Source organism: Astatotilapia calliptera, chromosome 19 (assembly GCF_900246225.1).
Source record: "Astatotilapia calliptera chromosome 19, fAstCal1.2, whole genome shotgun sequence".
Lineage (NCBI taxonomy): Eukaryota > Metazoa > Chordata > Actinopteri > Cichliformes > Cichlidae > Astatotilapia > Astatotilapia calliptera.
In genome coordinates this window covers 25245399-25266270 of record NC_039320.1, presented here as the reverse complement: position 1 = coordinate 25266270, position 20872 = coordinate 25245399, and the positions used below count along the sequence as shown (strand labels likewise).

The window sequence follows — 20872 nt, the reverse complement described above, 5'->3', positions numbered from 1 at the left end:
ACGGAGACAGAGACAGACCTCAGCTCAGTCCTGCGGCTCCCATTGGCTGGCACTTTGTACAAAATCTAACTCAAACCACTTCACTCACAACACACCAACAAATCCTAAAGGCGTACATGCAGCCTCCCTCCTTCACTCCGCCGCTGTCGCAACGCTTCAGAACCTCATGTAGGCGCTCAACGCTTAACTTTTATCTCCAGTGAAGACGGCTGCTCCTGCTCTGCTCGGGTTTGTGATATTCTCCTTTTATGCGACAGGACGTCGTCGATTTCTACTGACTTTTATTATTTCTCCCGGAGGACACCAAGTAGACAAAGAATTTTCCAGTCATCCCTGCCAAGGTAAGTTCAGCTTTATTATTATTATTATTATTATTATTATTATTATTACACTACCGAAATTTAGTTAAAACCTGCAATTCCTCACCTGATCACTTCCTCGCCTAATCGTTTTCTTTAGAAGAGGAAGCAAAACGTTTCAACTGGTGCTAAAATAAAAACCCACGAAGACTCTAAAAGAGATCCCAGCGAGGAGGTTTCAGGTTATTTGTTGGCATTAAATATGCCGTCTTAAACCCAGGCTGTCACTGATTTTATGTGTGCACAAATACGGGTGCAATAGGTGCACACAACAAACTGATTTATTATATTAAAGAAAAGAAAAGAAAAGAAAAGAAAAGAAAAGAAAAGAAAAGAAAAGAAAAAACGGAAATATTGTAAATCACATCAGTAAATCAGTAACTGATAAAATTACATTGTGATAGCTTCTGATACTGAAAACAAGACCAGACTCAGCGCTGGGCTGAAGTTCTCTTGATGTAATAATGGGCTTTTAAATAATTAATTGATTCCTGGAGGTCATATTTTACCAATTTCACACTCACTCACTGATCCAGGACTGCTACAAGGGCGTCTATCCATGTTTACTGCGTTAAGTTTCAGACAAAAATTTCCCACACATACACACACACTGCACTCGTGTATTCTGCGTAAATTAATACAGGATAAGGGCAGCAAAAATGGGAAACTGTGGAGGCGTCCAGGCTGAAAAGTTCACCGGAAAAAAAGAAGAAGAAAAGAAGGAACATTCGGGCCTGCTACTGAAAATTATTCCTGGGCCTCCTCTGTCTTCTAGCTCTCCTTTGCCTCGGAAAATAAATAATTCATAAGACAATAAACCAACACTTCATTTGGATGGATCCTGTTTGGGGAGGGGGGGGTCACAATTAGGAGTTTAGCTCAATCAAGCAAATATCTACGAGAGTTTAATTTCTTTACTTTTGCTGATACTTTATGCTTTTTTCCTACTTTATATCAGCAAATTTGCGATGAAATCATAATTAACGCACGAGGATTTGCAGGAAAGAAATATAAAGAAAGAGAGCCGGGTTTGCTTTGCAGGAAGCTCTGTGGACTCACACCAAACTGCAGCTCGGTTAGCTGCCACCTGGATCGCCTCGTTAAATTACGAAGAAAAAAAAACATTTCTGATAATTAATTATTGGACAGAGTAATTATTATCGAGCGTGTGTGCGCGCAATTGGTTGACGGGTGTGTTTTAAGTGTGACAGATTGGGATGAGGGGGTTAAAACCGTTGGATATTGAAAAGAAAAAAAATGCAACTAATCAAGAGGCTCAGTGGGGATAACGCGTGAGGTTCACTGAAGTTGAAGTGACAGCAGTCAAAATTTACCAAGGAGCAAATTTGTTTATTTAAAAGAACTGCAAAAAAAAATGTGTATCGAGAAAGCATGTGTCCATTTTTCTTTCACTGGTTCAATATTTTAAAATGATCTCCTTCTTACATAAAAATAACACAATTTATTCACTAAACGAACCTGAAAATTCAGTAATTTTTACTCTAAATCACATCAATATGGGCGCATATTAATCTTCATCATAAAAATGTAACGTTGACTGTGTGCTTTGTCAGACTAAACGGACTCAGACGTTTTAGTAACAATCAGTTCAACTTCAGCTGTTTTTCTTCTCATCCAATCGATTATTACATACATACAATCTAATGTTAACATAAACTAAATAATATTCAAAAATAAAAATAAAGTTAGTTCCTAATAAAATAGATAATTTGCCAGCAACTTTTATTTATTTTTAGCTTTTATTTTGAAGAGATTTATCTTCAATTCATGGTGTTTACTGTATAAAGGAGATAGTGGCTTTAACCTGTTGCAATCACAGTGCTCCTTTCTTTTTATTCGTTTTTTTTATAAAATCTTAATCGTGGGAGGGCGTGTGGGGGTTGCAAAGATGAGGACAGCTGGAGAAGTGGCTCGTGCTTTTTGAGGAGAGCCATGCGCTCTGGAAAGGACTTATTTCGCCACAGCGTCACGTAAATAGAGCCAATATCACTTCACGAGAATATCCGTCTTCCTCTTCTTTTCTTCTTCTTCTTTTAAACAGGTGCCAGGTGTAATACGGACCACACGGCGAACAGAGGACACCGAATACTCCTCGGGAGCTCCATCAATTTTCAAAATTTTCTCCAACTTCAGCACTCAGACAAACATTAGCATGATGTCGTATCTAAAGCAACCACCTTACACAGTTAATGGCCTCAGCTTAACTACTTCCGGCATGGATCTTTTACATCCATCAGTGGGCTATCCAGGTATGTTTAACCTCTTTGAAAATTAAATAAGATGTGATCACACAGCCTGAAAATGACTTAGGGCTCCTTGCTATTATGTTACAGCAATTAACCAGCCCTTCATATACCTTTTTAATTCACGAATTATTATTGCGTGTATTATTATTGTTATTCTTTCTTTTTTTTTTAAAGGAAAACAAATATGAAAAATAAATACATTTATTAGACTGACCAGACCAATACAAACAAAAGGTGATGGAAAGTAGTCTACAGAAAACTTCTAGCGCACACAGCTTGGAGTGAGGACTAATCCTCAAGTCTCTCCGTGTGTGATTTTATTTTTAGATGTGGCTCCAGAGGAAATTACTGGCAAATTACTTTGATGTTTGCATTAAATTTTTTGGCACGTTAGACTCAAAGATGTCAAGTGCTACAATTTGCCACCGGGTTTTTTTTTTTGTTTTTTTTACTCTCACAGGACTCCTGCGTAATTAGTTTCAAATTTGCCTTTGATGACTTTTTTAAAATTGTACATGTATACATAAATAACCTATGCGATTTTTTTTTGTTTCTCTTGCACTTACAGCCACTCCACGGAAGCAGAGGCGAGAACGGACTACTTTTACGCGCGCACAGCTCGACGTTTTGGAGGCGTTATTTGCTAAAACTCGGTATCCTGATATATTCATGCGCGAAGAGGTAGCGCTGAAAATCAATCTACCTGAATCCCGGGTACAGGTGAGTCAACTGACGCCAAGGCATATTTAAAATATTGTTATATATTGTAGAATGAAAAAAGTGGCTTTGTTATTTTTTATTTTAATTTGAGAAGCATCAAACGAAACATTTCACTCTGGAACCTGTAAAGTATTTTAGTATTTTAAATAAATAGTATTTTACCTGTACTTGTATTTGATTTAATCTGGGGAAAATATATAACTCATTTGAAAGGAAACACAAGCATAAAAAAATTATTTTTTATTTTATTTTATTTATTTTTTGCTTTATATGTACTCTAAAACGCCCCCCACCTCACCCCGAACAGCAATATATTTACCGTGTTTTATAATATTTCAGTTATTAGGACTGTTCCAATTACGTTTAAATAATTTTACTGGGGCAAAAAAGCCTTTTTATACATATATATAGCCCCTTTCCTATTTTAAACGGTTAGTATAGCTTGGTTAGTATTTATGGGGACATTGTAATGAATGTGTTCAATTATGTTCCTGCTTTAGGTCTGGTTTAAAAACCGGCGGGCAAAGTGTCGCCAGCAGCAGCAGCAGCAGCAGAATGGGGGGCAGAACAAAGTGCGACCTGCCAAAAAGAAAAGTTCCCCAACCAGAGAAGTGAGCTCGGAAAGCGGGGCCAGCGGCCAGTTCACACCCCCCACCAGCACCACCACGGTCCCCGCCATCTCTACCAGCACCGCGCCAGTGTCCATATGGAGTCCGGCGTCCATTTCTCCCCTCTCAGATCCCTTATCTACCTCCTCCTCTTGCATGCAGAGGTCTTATCCCATGACCTACACACAGGCCTCGGGCTACAGCCAGGGCTACGCCGGGTCGACGTCCTACTTCGGGGGTATGGACTGCGGCTCTTACCTCACTCCCATGCACCACCAGTTGTCAGGCCCGGGGTCAACTCTCAGTCCGATGAGCACAAACGCAGTCACAAGCCATCTGAACCAGTCCCCGGCGTCCCTCTCCACCCAGGGATACGGGACGTCCGGCCTGGGCTTCAACTCCACAGCAGACTGCTTGGATTATAAGGACCAAGCGGCATCGTGGAAGCTGAACTTCAATGCCGATTGCTTGGATTATAAGGATCAAACGTCCTCGTGGAAATTCCAGGTCCTGTGAACCGAGCAATCAGCTATCAAAAAGTGCACAAACAGTGACGATCACACGAGACACAGCGCTGCCATCCCTCAACAGAACACTTCAGACTGGGTAAAAACGCGAGCCTGGTACACCGAGGCAGGGCTCTCAGGGGGGCCTCTAGTTTTTGGCATGATGGTCTTTGGTCCTCCTAGAGGAGAAGTTAATGTATTTTAGCACTGGCAAAGAGATTTCCCCTCTCCCGTTTATTCACCGGTTGTAGCCCTTCTTTATCTGTCAGTGCGTACCTATGTGCGTAAAAAACAGACAAACAAACAAAAAAACACCACCTGTTGAGGACGTCACAGAGTGGACTCAGAAAGAAAAACACACCACAGCCACGGAAGTAAAAGAACAAAACTCAAGTTAATAGTCCTGCTGAAGTGCTCGGGATGGACAGACCTTCTTAAAGCTTCTTAAACAACTTTGCCGCCCTGCCGGCAGAGTGTGTGACACGAGGATGGCGTGTGGACATGGATGCACTACTTTATTTAAGAAAAAAAAGTGTTTATAAGGAATCAATATGTAGTTTCTAAGAGACAATCAGTGTGCGTCTTATATAAATGGTACATATGTGGTTTCTTTTTCTTTCTTTTTTTATCTGTGCTAGCCTTCGAAACTGTGATCTGTTGTATTGTATGCAATTTGTGAGCCCCCCCTCCCCCTCGCATTGGACTCTCTGCTGTGATTTTATTAGATTTCTAACTTTTTCGTTTTCTTTCGTTTTTGTTTCTTTTGGGGTTTTTTCACCAACGAAAGATGCTAATGGTTATTTTTACTGCATCACAAAGAGAGACGAGACTTTCCAAGCACATGGTGGATGGTAGTAATAATCAAGGGTTAGCCATACTGGAAAAGACTCTCGGCTGCTGAGAGCTCTACACTTGCTTCCCCTCCATTGATCTCAACACACGGTGATTGTGGATCCTTTACTGGCTCCAAAGATGGTGTGACCTCACCGCTGAAAAGACATGAATAAAGGTCCTGTGAGCTTACTCTTTCATCAATAGACGATCTGTGTGTGCGTGTGCGTGTTGGAAATTAAAGTGGAACCCTGGCAATGTGCGCAAAAATCATGGTTGTTTAAGGGGGGGTTCTTCGTTTTCTACGACTTTAAGACCTAAAAATGGAACAGAACCTTTGTGGGTACTATTTTTTTTTTCAATCGAGGCTGCGGTGGTATATGTGCGTGATGAGGCAAAGAGGGAAAACCAGAACTTTCGCATTAATTAAGCCAATAATGGCCGTCTGAGTAATAATTAGCCTACACTTGTGCGTGCCGACCAAACTCTGTTTTCTCACGCGTAATTAGTTTTTCTATCACGTCTTAAAAACAGCCCAACGCATTAACGCCCATGTGTTGTCTTTCGATGAGTTTCAGAGCCATCCAGTGTTCATAGTGGTAATGCGCCACATAAACTTAATCCTCTCCTTTCCCTTTATTTAATCGCAAAAGAAAAAAAGAAGAAGAACGAATTAATGCCGCATTGTTTCCGGTAGTGCACACTGAAAAAAAGGGACTGGCCATCTCTTGGATTTATGTAAGCATCTTGCATGTATTTAACACAATTGCCTCATGTTTTAAAGATAAATGTAACTATATAGTGTAAAAACTACATGATATGCAGAAAGGGTGTATTAAATTGTTCATATCATGTTCAGGTGAAGTAAGTCAATAAGATAGCAACGTTAAATCTCGTGAAACCACGCGTGATTTCATCTCGCGGGCTTTGGATCGTGGTTTAAAAAAATGCATCCATCTCAGTCAAGTCGAGCAGCCAACTCTACGTTTTTTGGTATGTCTTGATTTTTTGAATTAATGTTTACCATATTTCAGCCAAATGTAGTTAAACGTCTAGAGTGCCGCCATGTAACATGCTAAAAAAGAGCCGTTAGCTGATTTGCTGTTTTATCTGTTGTCAAAGAATTGGCGCTTTTTCATTTGAATTTGTCTTTGGCACAAGAGCCGTAATATCACATTAAACCTAATTACGAGGCACTCTCAACATAATTTGGTTTTCTGTGTGAATAGATTTGCCAACTGACTCTTCAGTTACATTGTGTATTTACTGCACCGTGGTGTTAGTGAGATTTTGGACATTGAACAGCTTAAGCTAATATCATCAGTGGCATTATGCTAGCTTACATCCCTACCCCTCCTGCCCTCACCTGCTGTCCGTTTGTTTTTGGGGTTTTTTTGCTGCACATTGAGAGATGACCTCTATTCTGCATTTCACCAGGAGTCAGCTGATGGATTGTGGGTTCAAGGTGTTATGGTAAGAAAGTATATTCTATTTTCGCTTAAGGTTTCTGTAACTTAATTATAATAGATTTTTTATAGTTATTAGGTGCATGCATACTCAAATAGACCACCCTATTAATACAACTGAGAAATCCAAAATCTGCCATAGGTTTAACCTGTATGTATTGTCAGAAAGGTGATTACTGGACTCACATTAATGCACACTTGAACTAAAATGAGGTTGTAACTTGTGGGTTCTTGGGTTGCAAATCAGAAACAAACATCTTTGGATTTTTTTAATCCCATAAGATCTGGAAACACAGTTTTTATTCAACAAAACATTGCTGATTAACCAAGCACAGTGCCTGCTGTTATTTCAAAATAATTTTATGTCATTTTAGATGAAATGCAGCATTCCAGTGCATCCCAACCATGCCTTTACAGTCAAGGTTTCTGACGGAGCTGAGTTTCTCTCTGACAGTCTGCTGAAAGTGTTTGCAAAGTGATCGGGGGAACAGGGCACAAAGCTAAAGGATGTAGCTGCCATGATGACAGTAAGAACTTTAAAATTCTTTAACTACAAAGTGTATATGTATTGCATTAGGTCAGTAAAAGATTTTTATGCTGCATCCATTGAAACAGTCAACTATTACCCGTGAGTACTGATTCCACCGAAAGGATGCCATAATTTTCGTTATGCATTTACTGGCCCACTGAGAAAAATTTATCTTTTTAAAAAAAAATAAATGTTCTGGAAACTATATATCCATAAAGTTGATGTCAAACAGGAACTTTTGATATTTCTTTGTAGATGCTGGTGTTGCATGTTGACTGGTTTAAGTTTTTGTCTGGGATCATTTTCTTCTGTGCTACTGAAAAGTTCACAAATCTCTGTTTTCTTTGTTATAATACTTTAGGATGACATTAATGCTCGAAGGGAGTCTCATCAAAGTGCTCCGCATCTGTGTGAAAGACAATTGCAACATCTTGGTGCAGGAGTTCATGGTGAGTGTTTTATGAGTAGATTGTGGCTTTGCAACTTTTAAAAATGCATTTAGTTATCCACTTGATCCTCATTGGACTGGTTAGGAACAGTAGTCCTCTTTAATAATTTGAAGTTCACATGAGGCCTGGTAGTGAACTCGGCCGCCCCCCCTTGAGGCCCCACCCCCCTATATTAGGGGTCACATCAGTGTGAAAAAACTTTAAATTTGTCATTCTAGTGAACAAAGGAAAATCCCCCCAATATTTAGCTTTTGTTTGAAAAAAAAAAAAGAAGACCAACAGCTAACCAAATTGTGGGGCTGAAAGTCTAAATTCTAACATCTTCTGAGTGACATAACCTGGATTTCTGATGGGCCGGTGTCTTTCTAACAAAAACTAATGTAAAGCATTTGAAATTATTATGTTTTTCACTCTGTCTTAGAAACTCTGTTAGACCATGAATGGCAGCATGGCAGGCAACTCTTTGGCTATAGCTATTTACTATGTTGCTTGCATTGGTTTAAATTACTCTAACATTAGAACTGGTAGATTCAAAAGAGATGAGTTTAAAAAGGAATCTTAAAGAAATGTTTTGTGTTTAACCAGGACTTGACTGAGGCCACTGCACAGATTGAGAAAACCACAATGAACATCTGTCTCCAGAGGATGCGCCAGGCAATGACTTTTCTGATGTTGGCATCATCATCGAGGGTATAGTAGTTCTTCAAGATCTGGATAACGTGACCTTTGCAGTAGCCATGCTGTATGGACCTTTTTTATTCCTTCAATATGAGTTACCCATCACAACTCTGCTACACTTTTGAGGTGATTCAAAGGGTGGTAATGGAGTTGGATGCAACTCAGCTCTCAAGAAAAACTCACAACTAAGACAAAACTGCTCCTGCAACGAAGCTCACTGTTATGCATGCAAGCTGATCAGCTCTAGGTGAGAGGACATTTAAATCTCACACTTGTTCTGCTGCATTTTTGAAGCTCAATTGAACAGATCGCAGGGTTCATTTTTATATACTCTGCAACTGCCATGAGGACGAGCCGTTTTTGTTGTTGTTGTTTGTTTTTCCTTTTGCTCTGTACAGCATTTTGGCAGCATTTTTAAATTTCTCTTTGTATTTTTTCTTTCTTTTACTAGTGAAGAGATGTAGCATGAACAGTTATGCAGTCTAAATATCCCATATGGGTCGTGTGAAATGTTATTTTCAGTTTCATTCAGTTGAAGTAAAGAACGTTGAATATTTCTAAGTGTGCTGTTTTGAACCAAGATGTCACAGTATGATCAGTGCTGTAATTTTTGACAGTCACTGTATCAATGTTATTTTTGCATCTCTTGAATAAAGGTTTTGACCTGCAAGTGCTAATTTCTTTAGTTATTGGGGTAAAATGGGTAATGTTAATAGGAAGGTGTTTGCCAATTCAGTAACCTAATTTAATGTTAATGGAAACTAACATTACCTCAAATTGTTTAGTTATAATTGTTGTTTAACTGAATCTTGACGTCAGAGGCCTTAAATAGAATGTTTTGATTTGTTCTTTCCCAACATTTTTCAAAAGAAACAGTCTAATTTCTTTGCTGTGATTGATTCCAGAGAACACGGAAGAACTGACATTATTTAACTGTTGATTTATGTAGATTCAGTGGAGGAGTAATGTCAGTTTAATTCTTTACCTACTGTCAATGCAGTGAAATTAGACATTTTGTTTTGAAAGGTTACTGGTGGATGCCAGCAACCATCTTGGAAGAGAACAATACAATCTGTTATAAGGCCTCCATTTGAAAATTGTGTATTTGATGCTAGAATATAATAGCAAAATGTAATTTGAAGATAACATGTAGCATTTAAGTGACCAAGTAGTATTGGGTAAAAGTTATTGAATGGTGTTGGGATAAAGTGAGAAAATTGTGAAGGATTAAAATATTTCAAGAGCTCAAATTACTTCATCAAAACATGTTTAAGTCACATTTTATCAACACAAATTGCACAGGTTTATTGAACATGAATAAATTGTGTTAATTTAACTCAATTGTTTAAGTTGCTGCCAAAGCAAAACATCTGTGTGCAACAAATGTCCACCATTGAATTAAGTAAATCCAACAACATATTTTTTTCAGTGCAATTCAGACAGTGAAAGAGAGTGTGCGGTTTGAGAAAGCAGTGTTTAATCCCGGACTCCAAGAGATGTTAATCCCAATATTTTACCGGCGGGGGTTTCTCTGGGGCGCAGGGCAGCCGTGGTCCTATTCAAAGCCCGCGCGGCATGGCTTTCCACGCCTGATCCCTGGATGAGCTCTTTAATATAAAGGCTAATATTTAGTGTTTCACAAGTGCGCTGATATGACATCAATATATCAAGAAACAACGTTAATTTGCTCTCACTGCCCTGAAAATAGACCAGTGAGAGATACACATAAGCGAAAAATAAATTAAAACATACAACACTTGATTTTGGTTTGCTCTGTTGTGGGGTTTACAGTTTAATAAGTGCTTATAGCAGTGCAGTTGTACAAAAGTAAGAAATTGGCTCAAAAAGAGGGCAAGAAAAACTCCGCACAATATTCCTGTAACTTTATTCCCACATGCGCGGTGTGTTTAATTAAGTGCAGAGGAGAGGTTATGTCTAAAGGGGGAAAAGAAATCAATACATTTTAGGACTCAAGAGGAGAAAGCTGCTTTTAAAAGAGGGTTTGTTGTTATTTACTTTTTATTGCTCCAACTTTCAAGTCCGACGTTACTCTTTAAGACGACAGACAAAGTCAAAGCGGGTATGGGATCTGTAATGACTCGACATGGTTGTGCAGCGGGCTAATTGTTAGAAGTCCAACATTCAATTAGCATCCTTGACATTGCCAATAATCTCTCTTTCATTGGAGTCTCCGCTAAAGGATCACACTAATTAAAAGCGTTGCTTGAAATAATCGAAGCGTTAAAGAGAAGAGCGACTTTGATTCCACTCCTGCGTGGTCAGAAAATAGGTGTGTGTGCGTGTGTGTTTGTTTTATGAGGTTGAACTGCAGTTTAGAAAGACTTAATTATATAACAGGCCGTATAACTTATTCAAGGTTGAAGCACAAACAGCAGATTATTTATGGGTTCTCACTGCTGGATGCTCCTTTTAATTTAGCCTATTACACACGCAGATTGCAGCGTTATTCAACAGTAAATTACAGCCTAAGTTCGCGCAGTGCACCGCCAGGTTTAGCAACATACATGTATTTCGTTATGGTCATAAACAATGAAGCAATTGAACTCGGAAACAATAGCTTTGGTTAGTGGGTGACTGAATATTCATGAGATGCGTCAACAACTCCTTCATAGAGTCTGCTGAGGATGGAGGGAGGGGGTTCAGACTGCAGGGTCACTTTCAAATGCCAGACAAGGAGGGAAAAACTGTAAGAGAACGAGACAAGGTGCAAGAAAGGGGACTGGAGAATAAGAAGCATGGCAAAGGTTTGAAGATGACTCCCTTCAGAGACTACCAAAAGGCTGGTAACCCTGTTAAATGTAATCATACAGCAGCACATCACAAAAAAAGTGTAGGACACTTAAAAAAGTGTGAAGAACCTACAACATTATGACAGAAACAATCTCAATCGGAATAAATGTACATTCTTGAAAAGGCATGATGAGTCCCACAATTACACTTAGGCGTCCGCACATGACATGAAGAATTATATATAAATATATACACACACCGTAAACATACTTGTCACTTTCGCATTTAATGCTGAGTGATTTAACCAATAGCAGCTGAAAGGTTCCTTTTCTCCGCTTGTTATTCTGACCCCGGAGTCTCGTGTCTTCAAAGTGCACAAGTCATGAGAGGGATTAGGCGTCCGGCCTTCACAATACTTCAATACTTCATACACAGCCTACAATGAGTTTTAATCAAGACCAAAGCAGTCCTGAGGAGCATATGGGACCAACAGACGCTGCATTAATCCCTCTTGGTTTTTGTCTAACAGCGGGCCGCGCAGCGCCCCTCATCCCCTGGTCTGCTGTCCGGTCTGTAACAACTGCGAGTCATCCTCTGCATCATCGGCCTGCGCAAAGTTTGCCGGTTGAGGCCTCAACGCCCGCGGGAGGAAATGGGGAGGATTACAAACCGAGTGTGTGGTCTGATCGGGGGTTGTGAAAATTAGACAGATGAGAGTAAGTGATCCTTTTATAAAATAAGGCAAAAAAAAAAAAAGACAAAGAAGAGGAAGAGAGAGAGATAAATATTAGCTGCTGAACTCAGTGAATTTTCATTTAAATGCAAAGAACACCAATTTTTATTACTGAGGGAGATTATTAAAATAGCTGGTTAGGAATATTGGACAGGTTTGGAAAAAGTGTAAACAATATTTAATGGCTCTGAATAAGAAAAAAAAACTGTAATTCAAAAAAAAGTCTTAAAACATGTCTAAAAGCCTGCATGCTTTGTACATATAGTATACTTGTATATATTTATGGCTAAAAATGTAATAATTCTTTTTAAATCAATAAAATGATGACTTTCAGGCGAATATGTACAAAAAAAACTAATACAAAATAATAAATAAATATTTTAAGCTAATCCAGCAGTATCCCCTTGAAAGTGCTTATCCAGGCTTAGTCGACATTTTCTGAAATTATTTAAGTTTGTGACATCATCAATTAATTTGATAATCTTGTCAAAGATTAAATTAAAGGGGTTTTGTATAGCCTACATAATAACAGATTTAGATGTTTTAAAAAATGAAGTCTAAAGAGATTTGAAGTAAGCGCAGTAAAAAGCATGTTATTTTAATTTCTCAGACTGCTCACACAAATCCGTGGATTTACAGAGATCCAAAACTGATAATGATACTAGGAAGCTAGACTAGGAGGTCTCAAAATGCAAAGGGCCACACATTGTTCGTGCAGCAGCAGCAGCACCGCAGAACCTGTAACCTCAAAAATATCCTCAGCATTATTTGCTCCACGGCCGATTTATAGCTTTCTGTGGTTAAAAAAAAATAAAAATGCATGTCAAGAGACTTTTTAAAAATTCTATGGCTACTGGGTCAACGGGGTCCTTTGCCCTGGTAAGTGCTCTTTAAAAAAACTGTTTCACCAAATATGCCCAAACATTTGGCTTATGATGTTCATAAGCCCCACAGGACACAGCGGGCTTATCAGTTCATTAGCCACTTGATGGCCTATTTCAAGTTATAGTAGCTGGGAGGAGGGTGATGGATGAGGATACAACCATCCATTACTGGGGCATATTTTTTTAAGCTATTCAGAAATGTAGAAAAAAACCCACCAAACCCATAAGAAGATTACCAGACCTCAGCATATGTTAAAAAACACATTACTACTATACTTATGGGTCAACTTAATACCTAGTTAGATAAAGCTCACCTAGTTAAGACTGGGCATCCATCCATTATTTAACAAAACAATTTTAGACACAAAGGTATATATAAGAAATGATACATTTATACTCTGCAATGATTTTAGTTTTTTAAATTTATTTTGTAACAGTAACTACATTTAAAAAAAAGCTGAAATTCAGCATTTTTTAAAACTCTTTGGATTAAATGTTTCCCAGACATTAAAAAAAATCTCTCCACCAGACAAAATGGAAATACTTTCAGTGTGGATTACGTGTCATCCTAATGGTGCCGAACCACGAGGAGAGAAGTGCTGAAATATTAAAAGTGTAACTGGTGGTTAATATGGCTCAAAAGGTCACACATATGATTTCAACGCGTAATATATTAAACAGAGCCACATATGGCTTCAAGTGAAATACACGAAATTCTCATTATTGTCAGAGGGGTGCAAACTTGGTATCATACGTCAAACGTGCACTGAGTCCTTAACAAATAAATATTTCTGTCTGTTACGAGTGCAAAAAATAAAAATAAAAAATGCATTAAAAAAATAACCAAAACTAATATTTCACAGCCTTCCTTTGATTCCCAGTTTTCTTTTAATTTTTTTGAGGAAGGCCTCTATATTGCATAAAATCTCCAGAAACAGTTAAATTTTTCCCCCACACTGCTGTCAAATTCAAACTTTCTAGCTCACAATATTTGTGCATGGTTTACTCCATAAAATGTAAAACATCAGCCAAAATGACTCATGGATATAAACTACTGTGTTACCCACATGCTATCCAGCTGAATCACAGCAAAGTGAGGATCAAGTGTTACTAAAAACAAGTACAAAACAATGCAAAGCACAAGAAACCTCCTCGATTGTGCCACTTAAAAACATTTACACAGCGAGTAAGCTTTTAATGCTCGTTTCTGTTTTACTTACTCAGTTTTGAAGGGGGAAATAGCGGGAACAGCTGACATTTGACATTACATGCAAAACCATGATCAAACCCAATAGTTAATGGCCTCAAACACACCTTTTGATCACAAACAGCTTACAAATTTAATGACTTCATGGTGAACTGAGCCAATTTCTCTCCATTCTTGCAGTATTCTCACCACAGGCGACGCAGAATATCAAAAACCCGCACAGTATATCTCAAAAGAGAGAAAAGAAGTTGTGCAACAATATACTTTAATAATTCAAATTAATACTCTGCCCTCTTAATTCAGCAGTGTCAATGAATTAATCCATAAAAGGCGATCTACTCCTCAGAGAATAATTCGCCATCACTAGCAGCAGAATGCTGCAGCGGTTTCCTCTTCCTCATCAACATCTGTATAGATCACGTAAGTGTTTCGGTTCCCCTGGTACCACTGAGCAGCGCACTAGAACAGATACCTGTGAAAGAGCCACTTCTCTCCTCCTCGTCAGGCTGCTAAGCCCACAAGACTCGTCGTTATAACAATTAACACAGGTACATGTGATGAGACCTCCCTGATAATTTACACCTTTCTAACCAACACTCTGTGGTTTAATCTCCTGCAAACATCCCTCTCTTGTGAGACAGGCCTATAGGAAGAACCAAAAATTAATTAGCTGAATCCAACAGATTAGAGCTCAGAGACCGCAGCTCAGATGGACAACAGCTAGTTAGAGTGCAGAGATGGCGGAGAAGCAAATCAGCCCCAGAGGAAGAATTTCTTCTTTGCTTATTTCAATATTTCATTGAGTGTTATACATCAATGAACTGTTTCAGGGTGTCATCGCACAAAAAGCTAAGCCTTTTGAATTCACGGCCTTGCAAGTGTACGCCTTCATCCAACGTGCCTTGAATACATGAAAGCAGCCGTCTCCATGACACACAAGTTCAAAACACATTTCAACTTCTAGAAAAATCAATGCCAACATGACGGCGCGGCTTTTCTTCCAGCAGGAGTCAATCTTAACTTTTCACTTTAGTCCACTGCATGGTTGAATAAATGGTAAAGGTGGTTTTTATCTCTTTTTTATGAAATATTTGGGACACTCTCAAGACAGATGGGATGGAAATCCAGTAATTTAGCAAAATACGAACACATTGAGACAGTAGAGACTTGGTTTTAGAAGTACGTATATAGAAATTAAGATACTTTATTCTTGTTTCCGAGCTGGAAAATGAGAACGTTCACATATTGGTGGTAAACTTGAAAATATTGCTGCTAGTTTCAAAGCCATCAACACTAAAGCACAGCTTCAAATATGTGAATATAGGCCTTTTCATGGCAAATATTCACACTTATAATAGCAAGAAAATCAGAGTTGTAATTAAAAACAGTAATGATGGCTGCAGGGTGCAGGTATTGTGCATGAACCTGAGCTTTCGTTAATGTCATTAATTATACCTGTGCACATCCTGTTACGACGACCCAGAATGTGACAAAGGCTTATTGCCACTATAGTATGCACACAGCACATCTTAGTATTAAAGCTTAGAGAATCTGGATAGAAGATCATTTGACAGCAAATGCTTTGACTTTTCATAGCAGACTTTTCAAACTTTGACTGTAATAGGTAACATGGTTCCATCTGGTTTCATGTGTGTTTTTAAAAGAAAAAGCTTTACTGTGATTGAAGCCAGTAAACAGAAAATATATGGAGCAGCTGTTCACTTAAAAACAGTTGATAAATCTTAGAATTACCAGGATTTCTGAATTTATTACTGATGAAATGTGGTATATTCTTCATCTATACAATTACACCCAAAATCAGTCTGGCTAAACCAAACATATCTTACAGCAAGACCTACATCAGATGTTTCCACCGCTGATAAGACGACTTGGACCTTGATAAGAACTGTTCTGTCAGCATTTCTGTTAGGTCTTGATTGAACAGCTGTCTTTTGGTGGTGCTAATTCATCTCAATTCTGTTAAGGTTAGACTTGGCCTTTTCAGAACCTTAGTTAATAAACTTCGGGTCATGGGCCCTAACATTAATTCATTGCTCTATAAGTGTTTGGTAGGCATCAAGGCCTTTAATTGGCAGTGGAGACCCAAACCATGATAATGCCTCCACCATGCTGCACAGTTAGGATGAGGTGTTTCCCCCTCCAAACATACCACTGTGTTTCTTTTGAAGTGTTTTTTTTCTTCTTCCTTTTTACAACATTTTTACTCAGTGATTTTCTTACAGTGGACACAGGAAGCTTTCTGTTACCCATTTTCTAGCACTTTCAGGACTGCATATCAAATTCACCCCTAAGGAACAAAGGAACAAGGGCAAGGGTCTTGAAATTTCTCAATTTGTAGTTTGTCTAACTTTGAATTGAAGGACACCCGGGTCTTTGAAAAGCATCTCTGTAATGCGTCTGTAATCAAAGCACAGCTCACACCAGTCAAACCAGCCAAAATAATCCTTTATATACAGATAAAGAAAACCCAGGCCGCCAATCTCATTTCTTTAACTGGAGCAGCTTTTGGTAAAGTCTTTAGCACAGATGTTAATTTACTTTGTCCAACCTAGACTGTGACATGGAAAGTACACTGCATACCTTTCGTAACAGGAAAAAATACGGAGATAATAATTTCTTTTATAAGTAATAAATCCATAAATCCTCGAATTAGTTGTGGTTTCCCTCGCAAATACTCTGTATCACTAACTGGCACAAAGATTTTTCACTTGTCTTCTAATATATCTTAAAGAACCTGCTTTTGTTTCAGTCTTGATGTCAGTGAAATACAAGATGCAGTTTGACTTAATACAAGCCTACATTTTACAGCACCAGTGATTATTTGGTCAACTGGGTAACACATAAACAGCAACAGTTGCCCTTTGAAGACGTGATGCTCTAGAGCCTGAGAGCCAATATGGCTGACAACAGGCAAAACTGCTCTTCATAATGTAACCCAGAGACTTAATATGGCTTAAGGGTTGAGAATCTCTTCTAAGCAAAATCTTCCGGGGATAATCAAATCTCTCTCTGTCTTTATACAGCTAATTTGACAGTTTCAAAATCCTTCTCTGATCAATTTTACCTCTCTTAATCCCCTCTCACCCCCTGCACCTGTTAGTCTGGGTCTACATGCGTGCCTCCCTCTCTCCTGAGAGCATATGGAGCAGTGGCTGACCCAGAGAGTCGTTGAGTGTGGAGACAGATGCAGCCCACAACCCTCCACCCCTCCTCCTCTTCATCTACCCACCATGACCAGCCCAACCCTCCAATCCACCTGTTTGGGTCACAAACCACGGGGATGAGTGGCTGTGCGCGTGCCACACCAGCGGCTTGGCCACTGCTTTGTTATCCAACCCAAGACAAAAGGGTATTTAGGGAGACCGGCTGCCTGCCCAAGGGGAACACAATGCCATGAGGCTGGCAGGCCTGTGGACCCAGGGACGCCGATCACGTGCCGACTTTATGTGAATAAGCGTTAGGGGGCATCTGTTGTGTGTGTGTGTGTGTGTGTGTGTGTGTGTGTGTGTGTGTGTGTGTGTGTGTGTGTGTGTGCACGCGTGTGTCTAACCTGAAGTATTATGCCAGACGATGGGGAATTAGACAAAGAAGTATGATGTGGGAGTTAGAGGGAGGGTACTTAAAAACAATCACATCTATTAGAATTAAAAGAGGTCTACACTTGAATAGACTGCTGTAGTAATAGGAGGTCAACTTCTGCTGCAAATAAAAGGCATACTAAACTACTGTATACTTCTATATCACTGCACAGATCCATAAAACCGAACACTGCTTCGTGATTAATGAACTTCAGTGCAGGAAAATACATTGTCGCGCAGGTATTGGGGTCAAGTCATAAAGGTTAGCGAGGTTGGGTCAAGTCCGCTCATCCAAACTGAGGATCCTGACCCCCCTGCTGCGATTCAAGCTCTAACATTTGCAGCCATTAATAACTTTCCTTGAATCAGCTTTCATCGGAATAAGTTAAAAGATAGAAATGTGACATAACTGCCTGCGATCAAGACACTGTTCATGATCACCAATGGCAATAATGGACAAAAGCACGTACCCCCATTTTCAAAGTTGAAATTTAGCATTCAAGTAATAACATCTATACTTGATCTTAAATCGGCCTTAAAATGCTGCCACACAAGTGTCAAAGTCTTGAGTCACACTTGCAACATCTGCAAACATTCATCAAAATACTGTGTATAAGGCAACAACAGAGTTTTTGCTGCTCTACGCAGCCTGATAGTCAGTACTTGATATGAGCTACTCTCTACACATATCTGGAATCATCACTCCATACGAGCTGTCGCCACTGATTTTTAGTCCAGTTCTTGGATCAACTGAAGGGCCACATGCATTTCTCAGGTCCCATGTTTGCTGGTTGTTGTTTGATTTTTTACTGTTTCTTAAGGACATGACGTTCAGATACTGTTCTTGCAGTAGATGTAGAGGGTTTATAATTTTTAGGCCTGCCACTTTTTATTTTATCCTCCATTTGTCCAGTTTCCTCAAATCTTTTAATGAACGCTGCACACCACACTGAGATATGCCAAACTGTCAGCTAATAGGTCTTTGAAACCACCTTCTTGGTGCTAAAATGCTATTTTATGCCTCTTAAACTGAGCTATCATTTTTCATAAATTCACTTACAGAAATGTGAACAAATGAGGTGTTCTTGGATGCTAGTAACAAAGTGCCTAAAGATACATTTTAAATTGGGTGCTTGTTAAGTTGTCTGTTGTATTTAGGCACAACACTGGCTCATCGCTTGAGTTAGGTGGCTTTTTATAGGCTTGAATAATTCATAGGTCAGTGTTAAGTGGTTTAACAAAAACAAAAAAAGAATTACTTCTTAAGACCCCATTAAAAAAATACAAGAATGTCTGACTCTGTCAAGTGCTTGTTGTAACTTTTTTTCACAAAAGTCTTGGTTTTATATTCCTTACATCAAACATACCAAGACATGTTGGTCTCAGAGTACGAGTCTCAAAAGCAGGTCATACAACTTGGAGCTGGTATAAATGTTTAAGTCTGTTATGATATGGAGTTCATTTGCCCGGTCCAAAAAACAAAAACACACTTTTTTCCCCCCCGTGTGCGTCTTTGTTCAGCCTAGACGATATTACATCATTCTGGCACGGGCGTTTGTATGTTATTGTGTCTATTGTGGCTTATACAGTGTGTCATGCTCTCTCAACAGGCACGGTTACACATGGCTTGTGGCGCCCTGACCTACAACTCCCCCTCTTGTTTGTCAGCAGTTGTTTGGCCTACTTTCATAAAGACAAACACAGCCATTTGTTTTGTTTTGCATTTCCATGAAAATGAAAAAAAAAAAAAAAACACACAAAAACTAAAACGGGGGGGGGGGGGGGGGGTTGTTGTTGTTGCTGAAAGGATAGAGGAACTCGTGAACGCCCTTAATAGATTCCAACCCAAGTGACAAGATTTTGCCTGTTAAATTATGACTATTACCCCTGAAAAAAGATAATCAATTTCCCATCATGCTTTTAATTATCAACAAAACCTTTTTTTGTGCAAGTTTTAGGCTCTTCTTCAACCTTCTGGACACCAACTGAACTACGAGCCATTCAGCCGGCAAGCCCTCCAGCTGAATCTGCCCCTCCCTCCTCTTTTCAGTCTATGGACAGCAAGGATGCTACAGTTCATTAATGAGTATGCTCCGTAGCTCTTTAAGAGTCCTTAATTACACTGTGACACCAGTCAGCCCCAAACTAGGAGGGGTACAGAGGGGAGGCACGCTGGGGGAGGGGAACAAAGTCCACAAACCTCGTTTCATAGAAATCAAAAAGGGGCACCTAACCTAGTCAGAATTATCAGTCAACCAATCTCATTCTGAAGAAAAATCAATTGTTTTGACACGAGGAACTTGATCAAACAAAATTGATTAGGTCTTTCAAAAGGTGTGACATGGATAGCACTCTGGGGCTAGGCGATGGACTGTGGCAAACACATGTGATTGAAAAGCTTTAAATGGGTGTCAAACAAGCAGGGACATAATGTTTGACTTAAATTATCAGCAGTCCCACAGGAGGCTTGTGGGATCGCTCCCCGGAGCCGGGTGTGTGTGCAGAATACAAACAGGGGATTCACCGGTGACCAGTGGGTCAGCACTGGAAGAGGGATGGGTGCCGGTTGCTCCTGTGAGACTTGGCGACATTCCTACGGCAGCTTTTTTTAATTTGCTGGACATGACCTCTCCTAGCAGGCGCTCACAGGGCACACAGCACTTCTAACACACAGCCACGGTTGCTTTGAGTGCGTGTTTGCAGCGTAGGTGGGAGGAGAGGGGGGGGTGTTGTTGTTGGGTCCCAGATGGGGTAATGGGGAGTTTAGCATCAGGATTACAATGAAATAGTGTGGCTTTGAATTGAATAGAGATTACCCCAAGCTCACAGTGGTTACACAATAACACTGCTCCCCAACACCTCCACCAACAGGACAGGGTGTGGTCAGATATTTAATTCATACCCGTCAAAATTATTCTAAAATATTAGAGCATGATAACTGTCCTGTGAAAAATTACGTCTCGACCACTTTTACTTTACACGTCATTTTAAAACCAAAAACGTTTTAATTTAGCCTCACAAATCCCCAGTTTTAGCTATCAAAGTCAGTGGCAAGTACTGCGTATGTATAAAAAAATAATAATAATAAAAAGTCCCCCCCCTTCATGGTCACAGCTGGTTATTACTGCATTTTAAAGTCAAAATATGTAGTTGTAAAAATTGCAAAAGGCGTTCCTTTATGCTTTCTCAGTTATTCTCCTCTTCATCTTTCTTGCTTCTACATCACATACATACGCCAGGATGACTGACTAATCTGTTTGTTAAACATGTGTCTTGCCTCTGAAC

The 20872-nt window shown here is 39.4% G+C and overlaps 1 protein-coding gene across 1 annotated transcript; it reads left to right on the top strand.

Annotated features, from left to right (window-relative positions):
- Position 1: 1 nt before the first annotated feature.
- otx2b (orthodenticle homeobox 2b) lies at positions 2–5488 on the top strand. Its single transcript, XM_026151452.1, has 4 exons — positions 2–341; positions 2422–2629; positions 3195–3346; positions 3847–5488. Exons 2-4 carry the CDS (start codon positions 2533–2535, stop codon positions 4468–4470), a joined length of 873 nt encoding a protein of 290 aa, XP_026007237.1. The 5' UTR covers positions 2–341; positions 2422–2532; the 3' UTR covers positions 4471–5488.
- Positions 5489–20872: the final 15384 nt, after the last annotated feature.